The 21728-nt window shown below is 36.1% G+C and overlaps 2 protein-coding genes and 1 long non-coding RNA gene across 3 annotated transcripts; all 3 read left to right on the top strand.

Moving 5' to 3' along the window:
- The first annotated feature begins 1915 nt into the window (after positions 1–1915).
- On the top strand, positions 1916–2952 carry LOC124635681. The gene is made up of 2 exons (XM_047171626.1): positions 1916–2398; positions 2764–2952. Exons 1-2 carry the CDS (start codon positions 2008–2010, stop codon positions 2913–2915), a joined length of 543 nt encoding a protein of 180 aa, XP_047027582.1. The 5' UTR covers positions 1916–2007; the 3' UTR covers positions 2916–2952.
- Positions 2953–9226: 6274 nt separating this feature from the next.
- LOC124635680 lies at positions 9227–10066 on the top strand. Its single transcript, XM_047171625.1, has one exon. The coding sequence runs from the start codon at positions 9227–9229 to the stop codon at positions 10064–10066; it is 840 nt and encodes a 279-aa protein (XP_047027581.1).
- A 9338-nt stretch (positions 10067–19404) lies between these two features.
- Positions 19405–21470, top strand: LOC124635682. The gene is made up of 2 exons (XR_006985050.1): positions 19405–20003; positions 20877–21470. It is a non-coding gene; the product is annotated as an uncharacterized LOC124635682 (long non-coding RNA).
- Positions 21471–21728: the final 258 nt, after the last annotated feature.

Genomic DNA, 21728 nt, shown 5'->3' with positions numbered 1-21728 from the left:
TGAGTATATTCAAGCACTTCTGACGCCTCAATTGGTTAGTTATTCGTACCTCCATCGGGCAGAAAAATATGGGCTGTTTATATGCAAATGAGTCTTACTCATCTTAGTTTTAGATAAAGTGCAGAAATGGAAGTGGAATAAAATAAAAAATAATAATGATAACATACAAAAACTACCAAAAATTAAGAATGCATTTTTGGCTATAACTTTTTTTTGGCATTGTTTTTTTTTTTACTTTCTTAGTAAAAGTTACTGTGGTGGACATTTGGACCAAACTTCATACATTCTTGCCCAATCTCCTTTGGTACTATAAAGGTCCTGAGAACGTTTTAGAACGTGCTAATTAGTGTGTAAACATTTACAAAACCAAAATCAGGCCCTTAGTATTATCACTGATTTATAGTATAGACATTACATAAAGGCTCTCACGGTGATAAGTCAGCTCGTTAGTTGAAATTTAAAAGTGTCAAGAAACGCCGTTTAGTACTGAAATAGTGTTGTCTGCAACGTTTATGTAACTAAAAGTGCACTATAAAAGTAACCAAAACATGTTTATAGTGCTATTTTGCACCGTAAACGATTCCAGTGATCTTTTTTATCACACTGGTGACCATTTTGTTTGTGTTGTGATCGTGAATCGTGAGTGTTCTTCAAGAAAACAAAATATATCGGTAAGTTATGCTTTATGTCGTTTGCCATTGTTGCCTAACAAAACATACTATAAAACATGCATGGACCGATATGGTCTTACTCTCCCATTGCTTTTTTGCATTTGCACTTGCTCTTTCGAAATTTATTGTATCGATAAAATCATTATGCTGATTTCAAATTTGACAATGCGCCATTATAATTTACGTCTTTTAATTAAATTAAAATTAATAAAAAAAGGACTGGTCCCGAATATGGCTGCTTTAGTAAACATTGGTTTCAGCAGTGCTGCTAATGTGCTATCATGGCCGAAAACAGTAGCCATATTGTTACCGAAAACGAATTAGGGTTCGTTGTCCAAATATAAAATAAACCTTTTTTTGTCATAATGCTGAAAGTGCGTTTGTTTCAGTGCTTTACCTGCGTCGTAACATACTAAAATTAACGATGGCATAAATATAATGGACGTGGATTGTTTCCTGAGCAGATATGATTTTTTATTTTGATTTGAACATCAAAATCAACAGGAATCTTGTAAGATTCCTCAGTACGTATAAATTTACAGATTTTGATTTGATTTTTTTATTTATAAAAAAGATGTGATGATTATGTTGTTAAACAAAAAGAAGCATACGCTGATGCCACAATTATTGTGACATAAACACAATAATTGTGGCATTAGCGTATGCATCTTTTTGTTGATAGTTATTCTCAAGAAGGCGAGATTATTCCCGCCGAAGTGTTTTTTTTTTCTATAATTGTCATGTTTTATTTTAATATTACTTATTGTGATGTCGACCGTAAGTGTCCCTATTTTTTCTAGGTTTAGAATATACATACATTAAAACACATTTTGCCACAGATCATGTTTATAATTAATAAACAAATAAGAAACATTAAGTCTTTTTGACTGACTTACTGCGGACTATGACCCACTGATTATGGCAATGGAAAATTCAAATGTAAAATTGTCAAGCGAGATAGTCAAAGGGAAACTGTTGCAGGAAAACATCCGAAGAGATGACAAGACTGAGAGGACTGAGAGTGCTCTAGCTGTAGTTGCACGCAAACGGCCTCCTGTTTGTTTCAAGTGCAGAAAGACGGGACATTTTATCAAGGATTGCCCGAAGAATGTAAACAAGAAGAATCCTAAAACAAATACAGATAATTCGAAGGCATTACTTACCGCACTTTCAGCAAACATCAATAGTACATCATGGTACATCGATAGTGGTGCAACAGGCCATGTGTCGTGACAGATCAGTCTTGAGTGATTTTGTGAATGATAAAACATTGGAAGTGAAAGTAGCCAATGGTGACAAGTTATTAACTGCTGGACAAGGGACAGTTCATGTACAAATGAGAAATGGTAATGTAAAGACAATTTCTAATGTTTATTTTGTACCAAACTTAACAGCAAACTTGTTATCAGTTAGTGAAATGGTTAGAAAAGGTTTTAAAGTGGTGTTTAGTACTAGCACTTGTCAAATATATGATGGTGAGGTAGTTGTGGCCTCTGCTACACTTTGTGATGGTGTATATCAGCTAGATGTTGTTGAATCCACTCCCATACGATGCAGCTTAGTAGAAAAGTCTACTGAAACAGAGTCAGGTGTTACTTCAAGTAGTGATGTTACTAATACTACTGAAAAGGCTTTAGTTACACAGCAATGTAGCACGGCTTCACAGGAAGTCTGGCATCGTCGTCTGGGGCACCTTAACCATAGAAGCATGCAGCTTTTGAATAAAGGTATGGCTACTGGTATTACTTATTCTAATGATAGTAATTTCGAGAAATGTGTTGCATGTGTGATGGGAAAACAAACTAGGTTACCTTTCCCTAAGAAAAGTTTCAACAGAGCCACTGATATATTAGAATTAGTTCACACAGACTTATGTGGACCAATGCCTTGTTCATCTTTTAGTGGATCTAGATATATTTTAACATTTATAGATGACTATAGTAGGAAAACTTTTGTTTATTTTTTGAGAAGAAAAGATGAGGTCTTTGGTAAATTCAAAGAATGGAAATGTTTGGTAGAAAACCAAACAGATAAAAACCTAAAAGCAATACGTAGTGACAATGGAGGTGAATATATTAATTTGATTTTTCAGAATTATTTGAAGGCAAATGGTATCCGTCATCAAACAACCATACCCTTCTCCCCACAGCAGAATGGCATTGCAGAGCGGGCGAACAGGAGCATACTCGAGAAAGCTCGCTGCATGTTACAAGATGCTGGCCTTGGAAAGAGATATTGGGCTGAAGCTGTAAACACGGCAGTCTATCTGAAAAATCGTTCACCAACCGTAGCAGTCAAGGGATGTATACCAGAGGAGAAGTGGACTAATAAAAAGGTATCACTCTCAAATTTACGTATATTTGGCTGTATTGCATATTCCCAAAAACATAATCGTACAAAGTTGGATCCAAAGGCAGAGAAATTAATATTTGTGGGCTACTGTGAAGAGAGCAAGGGTTACAGATTGATAAACCCTGATAATCCAACAGCGTGTATAAAAGCAAGAGATGTAACATTCTTTGAAAACAAGTTTATGAATGTGTCAAATGATGATAAATTGCAGAATGAATCCATCATTGAACTATCGCCACTAACAGAATCATTGAATACTGATGAATGTTTGGATAGTAATTCTGATGACACAGATACTAACCAGGATGGACAGAGAATTAGTACGATTACAATAAATGATTCTGAGAGTGATGATGAGAGCTTTACATCAAATGCTGCTGCGGATGAATCTTACGTTCCAGATGAGGAAGAAGAAAGCACATCTTCTAGTACACAGACAGACGAAGATGATGATTCCATGCTGTCTGCTCTTCATATCGCTGGTATGAACGGAGTCGCAAGCGAGCCGCTGACTGTGAAAGAAGCCCTATCTGGTCCGGAAGCTGAGAATCTTTTATTTCCAATAATTGCTGGACTCTTACTGACCGTATAGAAGGACGGCGGCCCATAAAATGTAAATGGGTATTCAAGAAGAAATATGGACTTAATGGTGAGCTCTTAAGATACAAAGCAAGATTAGTAGCAAAAGGGTAGGGGAAGGGGGGGCATGATGGGGACGCGAGGTAAGACGGGGTCACGCACACATACAAGAAACTAGACTCTTGCGAACAGAAAGCAATAACCCAATAGGAAGCCATACTCGATCAACCGTCAGTGCGACAGAAACAGTGAGTGGGAGTGCACGCGTTTTTTGTTTACAAACGAAAATCACGTTGAGTGTCTCGTCGATCTAATTTTACGCAGTTAAAAACGTCTTTACTGTAAGGTAATTATGACTACCCAATTTATGTCTTTTCTCGTATATGGTTGTTAGTGTTGTTTACTTTGTTGTGGTATAGTTAGACAAAAGTTCAGTTAATATTTTTTTTTCGAGAAATTTATTTTTTCTAAATCAGCCTTTGGGGTAAGACGGGGTATTGGGTATGAGGTAAGATGGGGTATAGGGGCAACATGGTGAAGTGGGTCTTCGTTTAGGTATCTATGTTTATAAATAGGTACGTGCCTAATACGATTGTACTTTTCAGGTAAAACAATGGTACGTTCATACAAGAAAAAAACTAAAAGAGGAGAGTGGTCAACAATTTCTATGAAAACAGCTATAGATAAAGTATTAAGTAAAGAAATGGGCTACAGAAAAGCCGCTTCTGAATACGGAGTGCCTCAGACTACTTTGGAGCGATATGTTAAGAAAATGAAGGAAGATGGTGAAGTTACAATTGGTGTACCTTTGGGCCCTAAAAAACCTATTTTTACAACAAAAGAAGAAGACGAGATTGTGGCATATCTAAAACATATGGAAGAACGTCTTTTTGGGCTGACAACTCTCGATCTGAGACGTCTAGCATATCAACTGGCTGTGAGAAATGGTAAGGCGCACAATTTTAATACTGACAAGCAGATGGCAGGGGTTGATTGGCTCAAAGGTTTCTTAGGGCGTCATCCAGATTTATCCATTCGTAAGCCCGAAGCTACTTCAGCAGCTAGAGCAATGGGGTTTAATAAAGTGGCCGTTAGTAAATTCTACCAGTTGCTCGGAGAGATTTATGACAAGCATAAATTAACTCCTGACAAAATATATAATTGTGACGAAACTGGTATCTCCGTTGTATCTAAAACCAAGAGCAAAATATTGGCCATGAAAGGACGAAAACAAGTAGGCTCGTTATCATCTGCAGATCGCGGCCAGACTATTACAGTAGAAATATGTTTTAACGCTGCTGGAACCTACATGCCTCCACTGATGATTTTTCCGAGACAACGAATGAAACCAGAATTGTTAGATCACGCCCCACCAGGTACTGAAGGTGTTTGCAATGCTCGAGGCTGGATAACTACCGAAATATTTTTGACTTGGTTCAAAAAGTTTATCAGATTCTCCGGAGCTACTCCTACTAATCATGTGTTGCTGCTTCTAGATGGGCATGTAAGTCACACTCAAAATTTGGAAGTAATTGATCTGGCACGTAAAAATGGAGTTATTATACTTTGCTTTCCACCTCACTGCACACATAAAATGCAGCCAGCAGATGTTGCATTTATGAGGCCACTCAGTACATATTATGACCATGCTGTTTCGGCCTGGTTGAGATCACACCCAGGGCGTGTGGTAACTGTATTTCAGATAAGTGAAATATTTGGAAATGCATATATTCAGGCAGCTACAATGTCGACAGCAATCAACGCATTCAGAAAGTGTGGCATATGGCCGTTTAATGAAAATAATTTTACGGATGCCGATTTCATATCTGCTGCAACTACTGATATACAAAATATTGAAAACTCGTCGAGTGTAGAGCAACACAGAGTTACAGAAGCCGAAGGGCCTCAATATGAGGTAGTTCCATCTGTGCCTTCAACCACAGTAGTCACGACTGTATCTTCAACGACCACAACATCCCATCCTGGAGCAGTTACAACAAGACCTGAACTTACAACAGAATCATGCACTTCAGTTAGAATAGATTTTATCACCGAATGTACAGAGCAAGTCACACCTGATGTGACTAAAAAATCTGCTCCCGAACCTGAACCTGGATGTTCTTTTGCTTCTAAATCTCCCATCCGTGCGGTATGCCGCGATCTTACATCTAGCTTTGAAAATGCATCCCCTGGTGATATTTTGCCAATCCCTTTGGTCCAACAAACTGAAAAGAGGAAGCAATACCGGAGAGGAAAAACAGCTGTCATTACTTCAACTCCTTATAAAAATGAGCTGGAGAATTTGAAAAAACTGAGGAAAGTATCCAATCCTAATGATCCTCGGCTCAAAAAAAATGCTAAGAAGAAACAAAAGACTACAGTTGCAGCCAAGACGAAAAATGACGATGATGAAGATACAATTTGTCTCTATTGTAATGATGAAAATCATAGTTTTCTGAAATCATCCGAAGGTTGGGTAGGCTGCCAGCTTTGTGGACGTTGGGCTCACAATGGTTGTGCTGGTGTGGATGATGAAAACACCGAAGAAATTCATATTTGTATTTATTGTGATAATAATTAGCTAACCCCATCTTGCCCCATTTTCATTACCCCATCTTACCCCATGGTAAGGGGCAAGATGGGTTTTCGAAAGTTCCTATTAAATCATTTATTTAAAAAAAATGTTATAAGTTCATCTCCCAAAGACTATGCCAAATTGTAGTTAGATTAATAAGGCATTGTGCCATAAATAAATAAGCATAATAAACGCAATGATTATACTGTATTTTTGGTATTTTCCTTAGATACCCCATCATGCCCCCCCTTCCCCTACACACAGCAACATGGTATTGACTATGAGGAGACATTCTCACCTGTTGTGAGGTACTCCAGTCTGCGCATATTGCTAGCCATTGCAGCTCAATACAATATGGACATTGATCATCTCGATGTGAAGACAGCTTTTCTGAATGGTGATCTCAAGGAAGTTGTTTACATGGAACAGCCTGAGGGTTTTGTTTCCAGTGGAAAAGAGAATAAAATATTCAGACTTAATAAGGCAATTTACGGTCTAAAACAAGCATCTAAGTCTTGGAACGAAAAGATCAATAAAGTCCTATGTGAAACTTGTAAGTTTATGAAATCTGCTTCAGAGCCATGTGTTTATTATAAACGAATACAGAGTGAATTTATAATAATAGCTCTTTATGTTGATGATATTTTACTTTTCTCTACTCCAAAATCGCGAGAGCGAACTGTATTTAAAGAAAAGCTTAAAAAGGAATTTGAAATTACAGACTTGGGACCAGCCAGTCATATTTTGGGAATGAGACTGACTAAAACTCAATCCAATATAACTCTTGATCAAATAAATTATATAGAAAGAGTTCTTGAGAAATATAAGATGGAAGATTGTAAACCTTCATCCACTCCCATGGAAACAGGAGTTAAGTTAACGAAGTCTGAGAAACTTACTGATAACAGTAAATACGACTATCGAGGTTTAATAGGATCCCTGATGTATATTGCAGTTGGTACAAGACCTGACATATCACACGCCGTAAGTTATTTGAGTCAATATAACAACTGTTTTACGGAAGTTCACTGGAAATCGGCTAAAAGAATTCTTCGTTACCTAAAAGGTACAAAGGACCTGCGATTATCTTTTGTTAAAGGTGACTTAACTATCACTGCTTATGCTGATGCTGATTGGGCACGTGGCGAAGATAGACGCTCCTACACAGGATATGTGTTCAAATTAGGAAATTCTAGTGTCGTGGGAGAGTAGGAAACAACGCACTGTAGCTCTATCGAGTACAGAAGCTGAATACATGTGTCTCTCTGACAGCTGTAAAGAGGCTCTATTTATATGTAACTTTTTAGAAGGATTATTCCAAAAACCTTTTAAAGTCATAATCTTTAATGACAATCAGTCAGCACAGAAATTGTGTAGTAATTCAATGTTTCATGCTAGAACTAAACACATTGATATTAGACACCACTTTATTAGGGAACATGTTTCTAAGGGTTCTATTGATGTTAAATATTTGTGTACAAAAGAAATGTTAGCAGACATACTGACAAAACCTTTGTCTAGTGGATTACATGTTAAGTTTGTAACAGAGTTGAATTTACTGTGAAGTTGAAATTGTTTTAAGTTTGTTTTATGTACTGTTACATTGTTTTGTCATGAGATATTGTTAAGGATATGGTTTGCAAGAAGTTGTAACTTTGTTTTCTGTATGCATATAATGAATGTTTTCTTTAGTGTTCTATTTAGTGAATCTTTAGTTTAGAATCTTTAGTGTTTCATTGTTAGACATTATAGTATTGGTTTAAGGGCCAGTGTTGAAGTTTATTTGTAAACGCAAACTATTATGTCATTCGAGTTTGACATTTCTGTAAAAACGTCACTCTATGGAATTGTTTCTGCCCTTCTGTGTTCTGCCGGCATCATGACAATACTGTATTTACTTTAATTGTATTAAATCCCTGGTCATCCTAAAATATCGTTTGTTTTCTGCCCATAACCCATCATTTTTTAACTCGGAACTAGTTTTCCTTGTCATAAAGTGTGTAATAATGGGACAAAATACATCACCAATCAGTGTTATAGTAGGCCTGTAATGGTAACCATTATGACTGCCTGTACTATAAAGGTTTTTAACAAATTGATTCTATAAGATAAAGAGCATTTAAGTTCTATAATTAAGCTCTTAGAACGCTTACAGGAGCATACAAAAAAATGGTTAAAGTTTTGCACTATAATAGATATAAACAAAGTGATTATGGTACTATTTAGTACTATTGAAGACCTTACTGACCCTTTCATGTATCTATTTTGCACTAATAATGCGTCAAAATTACTTTTATAGTACTAGTTTTGTAGAAGTATCAAAAACATAATTACAGGATTAATCTGCACTATGAAAGCACTTTGCACAACTATTATGTAACCTTTTAGCTTTTTAAAAGCTCCCTCATTATTGCTATGGGGCTAGTTCTGTAAAAGTCATGAAAACTCTTCTATAGTATTAAATAATACATAACCATTCTAAATAGCACTATTAGTGAGTCTCTTACTCTCTTACTCATACAACACTAAAGCGTGACATAAAAGGATTTAAATGAATAATTAATGGACTAATTACATCTATACTAGCTTTTCAGTATCAATTATATGACTAGTATTTCATAAATGGTGACACACTGCCGACTGTTTAGAAATCTGGTTAAAAATTTAAGCTAATAAAGGTTTTGTAGTGGGACCTACACTAATTGTTGACGCATCAATATTGTTCATACTGTACTTGCATTGTGTTCGCCTCCCCAGTTGTCCCGTATATCGCACTACCAACGCACGCTACTAAATATTGTGACTGTACCAAATCGTATGTAACCTAATTGGAGTCAGAAAATAAAAGTGTATTAATTAGTATTCGGTTTATTTACTTATCTCTGAACACGACACCCCACCATCTAAATTGGTGACCCCGTGTGGAGAAAGTGTGAACTGTAACCAGTGAATTTGGACTTGTAATTCAGTGAATCGGACGACCGGGGCAACTCACACAAGGTACGTAGTGTCGGCTTAATATTAGTGCGCGTCAAATTAAGAAATTATAATGTCGTCTGAAGACAAGAAGGTCGTTATTGAAGAACATCAACTGTCGTCCATCTCCATCACAGCTAGAAATCCGGAATTTTGGAAGAAGTCGCCTAGAACATGGTTTATTCAAGCAGAAGCGGTTCTAAATCCTCAGAAGATGTCCGACGAATCAAAGTACCAGGTCCTTATTTCAAAATTACCCCCAGACGCAGTTGAGCAAGTTACACAGATCCTTGTGGATCCCCCTGAGAAAAATAAATATGAGACCTTGAAGAATAAGTTGATATTTATATATCAAGAATCCGAAGAGCGGCAAGTAAAAATACTCATTGGCGAAATGGAATTAGGCGACCAGAAACCATCACAATTACTAAGAAAAATGCAAGACCTAGCCAGGGGACGAGTAAATAACGAAACACTCATAGTTATGTGGCAGAATCATTTACCAAATTCGGTGCGAGGAGTTTTAGCTGTAACGGAAGAAAAAGATTTAGAGAAATTAGCATCAATAGCGGATAAAATAATGGAAACGACGACTCCCATACACAGTGTTGCGACTGTCAAACAGGAACCAGGCCCATCCGGTTCTCAGGACCAAATTATTTCGGCAATAAACAAATTGAGTGATAGATTACAAAATTTAGAGTCAAGATCACGAGGCCGTTCAAATAACTGGCGAAGGAATAACTTTAGACGCAACAGATCCAGGTCAGGGTCAAGAAGTCGCACAAGGAAATTCGAAGATCCAAATTGGTTATGTTTTTACCATTATAAGTATCGCAGCAAGGCAACTAAATGTGTGGATCCATGTAACTGGAAGAAAAAACACGACAAGGACAAGCCAGCGGAAAACTAGAGTCGGTGCAGTCTGCGACGGGAGGCTGTGACCGTGCCTTCGGGAATCACCGTCTGTGTGTCAGAGACAGGAAATCGGGCTTAAACTTCTTAGTGGATAGTGGTGCAAACGTGTCAGTGTTACCGCGGAAAGTAGCCTACATGAAAGGTAATACAAGTGAGTGTTGTTATAAACTCTTTGCCGCAAATGGAACTCAGATTAACACGTATGGTACATTGTACTTAGAATTAGATTTAAATCTAAGACGAGCATTCCGTTGGTTATTTACATTAGCGGACGTACAGCAACCAATATTAGGTGCTGACTTCTTAGCTAATTTTCAGTTGTTAATTGACTTGAACGGACGAAGGTTAATCGATCAAGTAACTAATTTAAGCACCAAAGGCAATCTTTCTAATTCTAGTGAGCCCACTTTGAAAACTATCGTAAATAATTGCCCTTATTATGATTTATTATGTGAATTTCCAGAACTAACTAAACCAGTTTCGTACAAAGAAACGCCTAAACATAATGTTTGTCATCACATTGAGACCACAGGACCTCCAGTGCACGCACGAGCCAGACAGTTACCACCAGACAGGTACGTAAAAGCTAAAAATGAGTTTAAGATTATGCAAGAGCTTGGGATTTGTAGGCCGAGTAAAAGCGCTTGGGCAAGTCCCTTGCATGTTGTTCCTAAGAAGGACGGGAATATTAGACCTTGTGGAGATTATAGACGTTTAAATGCGATTACCAAGCCTGATCGATATCCAGTTCCCCGTCTTCATGATTTTACGTATATGTTAGATAATAAAAAGGTTTTCTCAAAGCTAGATATAAATAGAGCCTATTATTGTGTGCCAGTTTCGGAAAATGACATTGAGAAAACTGCCGTCATAACACCGTTTGGTTTATTCGAATTCGTGCGTATGCCATTTGGATTAAGAAATGCTGCACAAACTTTTCAACGTTTTATGCATCATACTGTTTTACAAGACTTAGATTTTCTTTTTAATTACGTAGATGACGTCATCATTGCATCGGAAAATGAAGAGCAGCATAGAGAACATTTACGAAAAGTTTTTGAACGTTTTAATGAATTTGGTATAACGATTAATTTTTCAAAGTGTAGTTTTGGTAAAGATAAATTAGAGTTTTTGGGTTTTGAAGTCTCTACAGAAGGAATTAAACCATTAGAAGATAAAGTTAAAGCGATTATTGATTTTCCAAAGCCGGATACTGTAGAGGAACTTAGAAGATTTTTAGGCATGTTAAATTTTTATAGAGCTCATATACCTCATTCAGCTGATCATCAGGCAGCGTTAAATAAATATTTAGGGAATTCAAAGCGTAAGGATAAAAGTAAAATCAATTGGACACCTGAAGCTACGAAAAATTTTGAAAAATGTAAAGATGATCTTAAAAATGCTACCTTATTGTATTTCCCATCGGCACATACACCTTTGTCATTGATGACGGACGCATCAGACACAAGTGTAGGTGCAGTATTGCAACAAAAAGTTGATGGCAATTGGAAACCTTTAGGATATTTTTCGAAAAAATTAACTGAAGCACAAAAGAAATATAGTACATATGATAGAGAACTTTTAGCAATTTATTTAGCAATCATACATTTTCGTAATTTAGTTGAAGGGCAAGAATTAATAATTTTTACAGATCATAAACCATTAACTTTCGCGTTTACTAAATTAGGTACCAATAGAGAAACTTCTAGGCGAACTAGACAAATTATGTTTATTAGTGAATTTAGTACTGACATACGACACATTAGTGGAAATAATAATATAGTTGCTGACACATTATCTAGAGTTGAAACAATAACATGTCCCACGACGTTAGATTTCGCAGAACTCGCCACTGCGCAGGAAGTTGACGAACAGCTTGCAAAATTATTGAGGGCGTCAAACAACAACAGTAAAGTAATATTGAAACGTGTAACGTTACTCGATACTGATAAACATGTTTATTGCGAAATGTCTACTAATAGTGCAAGACCATATTTACCTGAAAAATTTCGTCGTTTAGCTTTTGATTCTATTCATAATTTAAGTCATCCTGGTATTAAGACAAGTAAAAAATTAGTAAAAGATAGATATTTTTGGCCTGAAATGAATAGAGATATTGGTAAATGGGCTAAAACATGTGTAAAATGTCAAAGAGCGAAAGTTCAAAAACATACGGTTTCCGATTTAGAGTCCTTTAAAAGTACTAAACGTTTTGAGCATATACATATTGATATTATAGGACCGTTACCAACCTCGCCAGAAGGTTATAGATATTGTTTAACGATTATCGATAGATTCACTCGTTGGCCAGAGGCATTTCCACTAAAAGAGATAACTGCAGAAATCGTAGCGAAAACATTATATGAAGGTTGGATTAGTCGTTTTGGTTGTCCCATAAAGCTCACTAGTGACCAGGGTCGTCAGTTCGAAAGTAACTTATTCAAAGAATTAATGATTTTAATGGGAATTATAAAGACACGTACAACTCCGTATCATCCTCAATGTAATGGTTTAGTAGAACGTTGGCATAGATCTTTAAAAGCCGCGTTAATGGCTCGCTTAAATAATAAATGCTGGGTTGACGAATTGGCAACTGTAATGTTGGGGTTACGCACAACGATAAAATTAGATACAGGTGTAACCGCTGCACAAATGTTGTATGGCAGTAATATTAGATTACCCGGTGACTTTTATGATACAACTGATTTGAAAATTAGCGATTCAGAAAATTTCGTAAATAAGTTAAAAGTTGTAATTGACGGGTTAAAGCCATCTAATAGGAAAAATAAGTCACCAAATAAGATTTTTGTGCATAAAGACTTGTATGATTGTGAATATATTTTTATCCGTAATGACGCAGTACGGAAACCGTTACAACCACCATACGACGGACCATATCGCGTCATAAGTAGAGATAATAAAGTATTTTGTATTCAGTTGCCCGACCGACAAGTTAAAGTTTCTATAGATCGTCTGAAACCAGCGTACATGTTAATAGAGGATGAATCGCAATCTAAAGTAGTGGATAATAGTAATAGGGATACCGTTTGTCGAAAAGTTACGAAAAAAGTAACAATTCAAACGGACGAACCCGATAGTAAAGTTTATACTACGCGAACTGGTCGAGTAAGCAAAAAGCCATTGAAATACCGATAAATTATTTTATTGTTAAAATGTCAATTTTGCAGATTTATTTAGGACATTAGTTTCAAATTGTGGTATCGCGATCTTTAATTTCATTTACGTTGAGACGATACATCAGTATAGTGGACTAAATTAGCAAAATGGGCTCTAATCAAACGAAAGAGAACGTCATTGTAAACGAAAATGTATCTAATGTGGCCCACATGCATAATAAGCTAAATATTATTGGCATAGTGATGATAGTTATTATAATAATGTTAATCATGGTATTTGCGTACGCACTGAAACGAAGATTCATTAGAGGCGTGAGAAAATGGTTAAGAAAAGAAATGGTAGCCAGTTCTGTAGCCTTACCTAGTATTAAGGTCGAAACTGTGCAACCTCAACATACAATGAGTCCGCCGTCAACAGCCAAAGTTGTGCTGTGATAATAATATGCTGATCAAAAACCCTCGTTCTCTCAAGTGATATTATATTTGTGTGAATGTGTAGTGAATGTTAAACAGTAGTGAATGTATATTTTTTATGGCGTCATCATGTCGGATACTGGAGACTCTTGGTCATTCGTACGAGTAGGCCAAGCGTGTAATTTTATTTTTTAATATGTATAGCAGAGTAACCCGGCATGATAACTACCCTTAACGTATATCGTATATAATATAGATTATGTATATTTCATGTTACCTATTATGTATGTAATCACATTAAATGTCAAGACGGACTCTCTAGAAGTGTTCCGCAACTGTAATAGACGAATATGAGTAGTGTATTACATAGATTTAAGGTAGTTACAGGATGTATTGTGTTATATTTTGTTTTTCGATCGTAGGACATTCTGTATAGTTTGTATTGTTGGTACCGGCCGGCCACAATGACTCCAAGAGAGGAGAACAGAGTATAACACAAAGGTTAAGAACATTTTGTACTTAGTTTAAGATTTTTTTTTTAGAAAGTTTTATCCTTTTTGAAGATAGATTTTTTTCTACTCTGTATTTGATATTTACTTTGTAATAATGAACATAAGTTTGAACCTGCACTCTCAGGCACGAGAGGTGTATCTTTTAATCACTAAGCCATTAGGTACAAAGCCAGTAGTACTGAGACAAACATGCGCTTATCGCACAACCCGTCAAGCATCTTGTTTCAAAGTTGTTATTGTATAAATGTATACTGTAAGCAAATTTTTGTCGAGACTGTAATTTAATAATATTGTTTGTGAACATTGTAAGCACTTCTTGGATTATATAGTAACTGGATAAGAATATATTTTTTTGTAAAAAAATCTTTTGTCAAAATTTTTTTTTAAAAAAAGGGGAGGAATGATGTAGTGGGACCTACACTAATTGTTGACGCATCAATATTGTTCATACTGTACTTGCATTGTGTTCGCCTCCCGAGTTGTCCCGTATATCGCACTACCAACGCACGCTACTAAATATTGTGACTGTACCAAATCGTATGTAACCTAATTGGAGTCAGAAAATAAAAGTGTATTAATTAGTATTCGGTTTATTTACTTATCTCTGAACACGACACCCCACCATCTAAAGTTTAATAATGGATTTAAAATCTCTGCGTCGGTATAAAGTGAGTGGTAGTTATAAAAAAACGTGAAAAATCGATATACACAAGCACTATCATCGATACAACAAGCAAATGTAAATACTGGTCAAGCGGGTCCAGAAAATATAGCGCATGGTTCTGTACAAAATATTTGTTTTGTACCACAACAGGACTGTAGCAATAATGTTTCTTTTTGTCTAGCCAGGAATAAGGATGAAGAATATGAGAGGGAGAGCACCTCATAATATACTAGCATTCTTTAACAGAAAGTTAATTGTAAAGTAGATTCAATTAAATGTAAAATTTTCTGCATAACTTACGATTCTGTACGGGTTGTGTGTTATTTATAAAAAAGATGTGATAATTATGTTGTTAAACAACTATAAATAAAATACGGGTCAAACACAAAAACGTCAAAAAAGGTGTTCAGGTTACACAAACTGTAGATATTCATCATTTTAGCGGGCAAGCATTTTTTTTAATTTAAGATTATCATTAGGCCTATTTGATTTCCAAAGTTTTTCAGATTTGACGAATAAACAATTCATTTAAGGGGTCATTCGTCATCTCGACACACTTAACTCACCACGAATGTGTCCACATGGTGAAACTCAAAATTTTAACATTTATCTTGTCGTCAACTCGACACGTTAAGATTTTGACGCGTGTCGAGTTAGTGAAACTTAAATTATACACTTTTATGTTTCACCAACTCGACACGTTTTAGAATTTAACCCGATTTCAAGCAAAAAGTACAGTCAACACAAAAATCATCGGTCACTGAACGTCTGCTTAGCAAACGCTTGAAACGCGAACATGGACTCCCAAACTACTTACTACTAGGAAATCATAAGTGCATTGAAACCAGATGCATCAGCAAGCCAGATGCATCAGGAGAAAAGCGTATGTGACCACGTCCAATCATTTTCTTTAGTGGAATCCCACTACATCCGAAAAAATTCCAAGTAATTATACCTAGAAGATGTAAAAAGTGCATCTCGTATGTTCAAATTGTACTGTGAATGGTTCGACAATAAAGCATCAACCAAAAGGCAATATCGTGACATCCTCAACGCAAACTTCAATATAGGCTTTCATAAGCCTAAGAAAGATCTGTCTGATGTCTGTCACGTCTATTCTAATAAAGAAATTCCAACAGAAGAAGAAAAATCAGCATTTTTGAAACATCAATCGGCCAAAAAAGCTGCTCGTGCACAAAACAGCAGGACAAAAATACTATTGTCTACAGAAGGGAAGCAAAATAACTTTTCCCGTGTCAAAAAAGCAGTCTTTTTATATTAAAATAATGCAATGTTACTCGAAATATTTGTAAAAACAGTAAACAGCATGTTTTCGGTTCAAACAATTAAAAACAGGTTTTCCCATGACTGCTTTCCCCTCACTTTGAACGATTGCGCTCCGCTTAAGTTTGGTTTGTAAATGCTACAAATTCGGCCTAGACCTATATTATGTACAGTGGCCAGCACATCAAGCTATACCTTTTCATTGAAAAATAACCTCAATTATAAGGATATAAGAACGTAGGGTATTTAGCTTGACGTGCCGGCCACCGTACTACAGTATCATGTAATTGTTACAGTTACGATGCCGCGGGCAAGTAGAACAAAAAATCAGCTCTCCGAAGAAGATAAAAAGAAACGAAGGCGGGAACAAAAGAAGCTAAGTATACGTCGTGCACGTGCCAAGATGAGCGAAGCAGATTTAGAAGGAAGAAGAAGGCAAGACAGAGAAAGATATCGACGTAAAAAGGAACAAGGTAAAATCAAAACTAGTAAAGATTACAAACCTAGAGAACAACGACAAATCAGAAAAATATGGAGAGAGAAGGCCAAGACGCCATAAGAAAAAAAAATACGAAAATGCTTTGCGTATTGTTGAACAAAACACTGCGCCGACTAAAAAAAACTGAAGTACGTAATCGTCAGGAATGAAATGTTTCTTGCAAACAACTGAATGTTTTGACTGTATATTTGTCCCTGCGAATGGCTATTATCCACTGCTTTAAAACAGTTTTGTCCTTTGGGAACTTATGCCCACCTTTTCTCTCAGAACAATAGGGGACTGCACAACATGCATGCTATTTATTAATCACTTTTTAAATATTTTTCGTAAAAAACATTCGTCGCGTCTATAACAACAATGATTTTGACAGCTGTAGTGACCTTTCATCGTCAGTGGCGCCAATTAGTGAGCACAAATACGGTTTGTATTGGAGCTGTCCTGCAAATTTTTCTTTTGTAACTGGTGCCGTGTAGCGACGGCTTAAGAATACATATGTCGCTACCTCTTCTTCCAGTGGGTGTCGTAGAAGTCGACTAATGGAGTAAAAAATGCACCGAACATCAGTGTGAGAGAAGGAAAACTCGGGAAAAAACCCTCTATCAACCCGTCTTGCCAGCGTAAATTCCTCCTATGGGCAAAACAAAAAAGCCACGGCCCCTAGTTCCCGGCAGTCCCGCTATTCCTGGTCATAAAAGATAATGTTACCCCAGAAATTAATAATTAATAAGCAATTTAAATGAAACTACTGATGAAAACAGCAATATTAATGGTGAATGGTGATGATGAGCGGACCTTAACTCCCCAATCCATAGCTGGTGCATCTTCAAGTACACAATTACGAGCACCAATTTCTCCATGTGCTGTAAAGATGTAAGACAGGAATTTATGGAATTGGAGAAGAAAAAGTTCGAATTATTACAAGTTAAACTGTCACAAAGCAGCAAAAGACACGAATAAGATTATGGAGATCCGTTATTTTTTAAGTTTGTTGCCGTACATGAAAGAATTATCTCCTATGCAAAAACTACGTGCTAGCTAGAAACAATATTAAACAAGTTATTATGAACGAAATGAATAGTGGCATGACGCAATCATACCATGGATGTAATACATACGATTATTCGCTGTGTGCGCGATGACAGCACCCCTAGTGGCCACAACTATTTAGGACTTGTCATCTGTCAAATCATGTCAACTAGATGTTATGATATCTTTGTGATATTGATTTTCGATTAGTTTTTCAACGAAATTGAAAAAAATAGTGGAAAAAGTGAGTGTGTATATTATACCTAGCGATTTTCTTCCTCGTGAAAAATATGGATATTATAATACGTACGGGAGTTGAATCGCTTATCCATAAAATACATTTCCAACCTCAAACTTAGCAAAAAGGGAATAAAATTGTATTAGCACAGCATGCGAGAGAAGTGGAAGAGCTTAGAACGAACGGGAACAGCTTCTTAATAAGAGCTCTGATCATAAGACAAACGTCTGTGGCACAAACTCCCGACAAAACATCATTAAATGTGAGTACATACCTACCATACATATCAAGTTATAGAAATAGTATATTTGAGTTAGCTTCATGTCAGCTTACTTATATTAATTATTTTATCGTTTATTTTAATTCCAGATAAATGATGAACGTGTTGTTACAAATGTTAAGTGCGACTGTGTTTACAACTAAAGTGGCAAGTGTAAGCATGTTGCTGCTTTGATACATTACATCAACATAGAAGAGAGCTTATCAAAAAACAAGCAGCGAACAGCAGTGGGGAAAACCCAGCACTCGACAATTTGTCAAAAATAAATATACTAAAGGTAGATATTTCGAAGAAATGTTCCCGCCAGTTGCAAATCAAAACAATTAATTTAGAGTCTGTCAAGCGAGTCTAGCCCACAACCCTTTTACTGATTTCTCATAATGGCAATACTATGATCTGCCAAACAGATTGTCACAAACCTCGTAATAATCCGGTTTTTGTTGAGGTTTTTAATGTTAAATGCCGAAACCTATTAAAAAGGATTCGAATTTAAAAAAAAATGAGAGATCTCTTCTTCTTGAAAAGAATGAACTAGCTGCATGGCGACATAGGTATCTCACGAGCTATTGATGAAAAGCGGAAACAAGGAAAATTAATAGTTAACCTCGATGAAACCTATGTCCACCAAAATTATAAAGTTAAAAAATCATGGCAAGGGTCATCAATAAGCGGTGTAATTGATAAAATATCATACAGTACTAAATCTAAAATGGCAGCTTATGATGATGATATGAACAGGAATAATTTTATGAAATGGTTACGTGAAAAATTAATACCTAATTTAAGTTAGCCCAGTGTCATTGTTATGGACAACGCTAGCTACCATGTAACACAAATAAATAAGCCACCATCTATGAATGATTTAAAGGTTGACATTCAGAAATGGCTAACTGAAAATGGAATCTATTATGAAGAATTTTTCACAAGGGCTGAGCTTATGTGCCTTGTGAATGAAAATAAAACAACTCCAATATATGAAGCTGAAGAATGTTTGAAACAACATGGCCATGAAGTTTTGAAACTTCCACCATATCATTGTGACCTGAACGCTATTGAACTCATATGGAGTTTGGCTAAAAGAAAAATAGCCAGCAAAAATTTAGGGATTCCAGGTAATGAAAAGGAGAACCTTATAAAAGAATGTTTTAATAATGTCACAGCCAATGATTGGAAAAAATGCACAGATCACACTATTAGTGTCGATAACAAATATAAAGTAAGAGACAGGATATCCGAAACTGAGTTGGAACCTTTCATCATTTCTGTGCGTAATGCCCGGTTTACATTATTCCAGTCCAGCGATCCAGTCCAGTACTGGATTGCTTACTGGAAAAATGTAAACCGGCACTGGAATGAACTGAATCCAGTAAGCATTCCAGTCCAGTAACTGGATTTGCGGTCTACTTTTGAATCCAGTGCGACCAATCCAGTGCAACTGGAATAATGTAGACGGCCAATCCAGTGCTATTCCAGTGCTGACGAGGTACACATGTGTTGGTTGTTTTTGCGGACTTTTTTTGCAAAGAAAAAGGATTTAACAATGGTGAAGAAGTTATCTGAAGACGAAACTGTAAAGTTTGTCACTATATACAGAAAAATCCGTGTTTATGGGATATAACATCAGAACATTATAAAAACAAAGCTATGCGCCAAACTGCTTTGCAAAATCTGTGCATTGGTATGGAAATTGAAGGATTCACACCGGAAGATGTGAAAAACAAAATAAAAAGTATTCGTTCGACATACTACCTTGAACTAGACAAGATTAAGAAATCATCCACATCTGGTGCTAGTGGCAATGTTTACCAACCCAAAGTGAAATGGTTCGCCGAATTCAATTCATTTATAAAAAATGTGATGGATAAGCGTAAAACACAGGTATTTATTTTAAGATTTTTATTTATTTTTATTTTAGTAGCATATTATTTGTGAAAACACACAAATTTATCAATGTATCATATGATTTTGCCATGGTACTTTTCCTTCGTTCACAAAATAATTAGTAAATTGAGTTCTTTTTTCCCTGGCATGTGTTGCTGAGTTGTTAGTGCCCTGCTGTATGATACTATCTAAAGAGGTTATTTCGGATCGCCACGTTCCATTAATCAAATGATGGTCGTTGTGATCTTCATGGTCTACACAAGAAGTAGTCATATAATTGCTTGACTTTTTTCTCAACCAATTGTGTAGAGAGCAAGCTGCATACACAATGTGATCCACAGTATGTAACTTAGTTGAAATAGCTTTTTCGAAAATTCTGAATCGACTTACTAATATTCCAAAAGCGTTTTCTACAATGCGTCTAGCGCGGGACAGCCTGTAATTATATATTTTTTGTTCAAAAGTTAAATTAGCCCCAGGATATGGTTTCATTAAGTATGTTTTAGTGGAAATGCTGCATCAGCCACAATCACTCCATCTTCTGGAATAAAACTGTCATTTTCTAATTGAGTAAAAATGGAACAGTTTTTGAAAATACCACCATCCGAAGCGCTTCCATTTGCGCCCACATTAATATACGCAAAACAGTAATCATGGTCAACAAGAGCCATCAATACTATGCTGTTTTCTTTTTTATAATTAAAGTTCGTACTTCCATATTCATAGGAGCCAGTAATTTTTATATGTTTTCCGTCTAACGCTCCGTAGCACAAAGGAAAGTTCCACTTATTCCGAAAACGTTCCTCGATTTGTTTCCATTGCTCCGCAGTGGGTATCTGCAAAAATAAAGTAAAAATATTTTATTTTCAGGAAAATACTGATGATGCTCAAAATAAAGAAAATACTGACAATACTCAACCTAGTGCCCAATGGGAACCCTATCCATACAAACCCAGAACCAAGTCTATCAGAACCGCGAAAGAAAAGAAGTAAAATTTCACAGCTGTCTACAATAGTCAGTAGCATGAAAGATATGCAATACGATTTATCCAAATCAGAAACAGTGGAAGATGAATTCGACATTTTCGGGAAACACATTGCGAAGCAATTAAGAACCCTTTCTACAGAACAGGCTATCCTAGGCCAAGAAGAAATACAGAGTGTGATAACAAAATGTCGACTACACGATTTGAGATACGGAAATATGACAGTGAATTCTGCAAACACACATGCCAGTGACAATTCGTCAAGACCAAATAACAATTTATGCGTCAAGACCAAGCACGAGTAGTAGTACTTATACGCCATTGAATAGTCCAGCGTCTGTAGATACACAAACCACCGAGGACTCGTTAAATATAGTAAGCGATGACCCAGAATATATTAATATAATTATGAATGCTTTCAATAATGCTTAATTGTATTAGATATGATACTTACTTAATAAAAAAAATATTACTTTGATGTGGTCTTTTAATGCCCTTTTAATTTCTTGACAGACTTCTGGTATAATTTTTGAAATAGTTGGTTTTGGCAATCGAAACATACGACTGAGGCTTCTGTAACTATCTCCAGTACTTAAAAAAGAAAGAGTGACTTCTAATTTTAATTTTGCGGGTATAGCATCTCTGAACAACGTATTCTTACGCTGGATATTAATCGAAACTAATGATAACAGTTCTTCAAAGTTTTCTGCTGTCATTCTCAGTGCTAGTCTATATT

Source organism: Helicoverpa zea, chromosome 13 (assembly GCF_022581195.2).
Source record: "Helicoverpa zea isolate HzStark_Cry1AcR chromosome 13, ilHelZeax1.1, whole genome shotgun sequence".
Taxonomy (NCBI): domain Eukaryota; kingdom Metazoa; phylum Arthropoda; class Insecta; order Lepidoptera; family Noctuidae; genus Helicoverpa; species Helicoverpa zea.
This window is presented reverse-complemented; position numbering and strand designations above follow the sequence as displayed.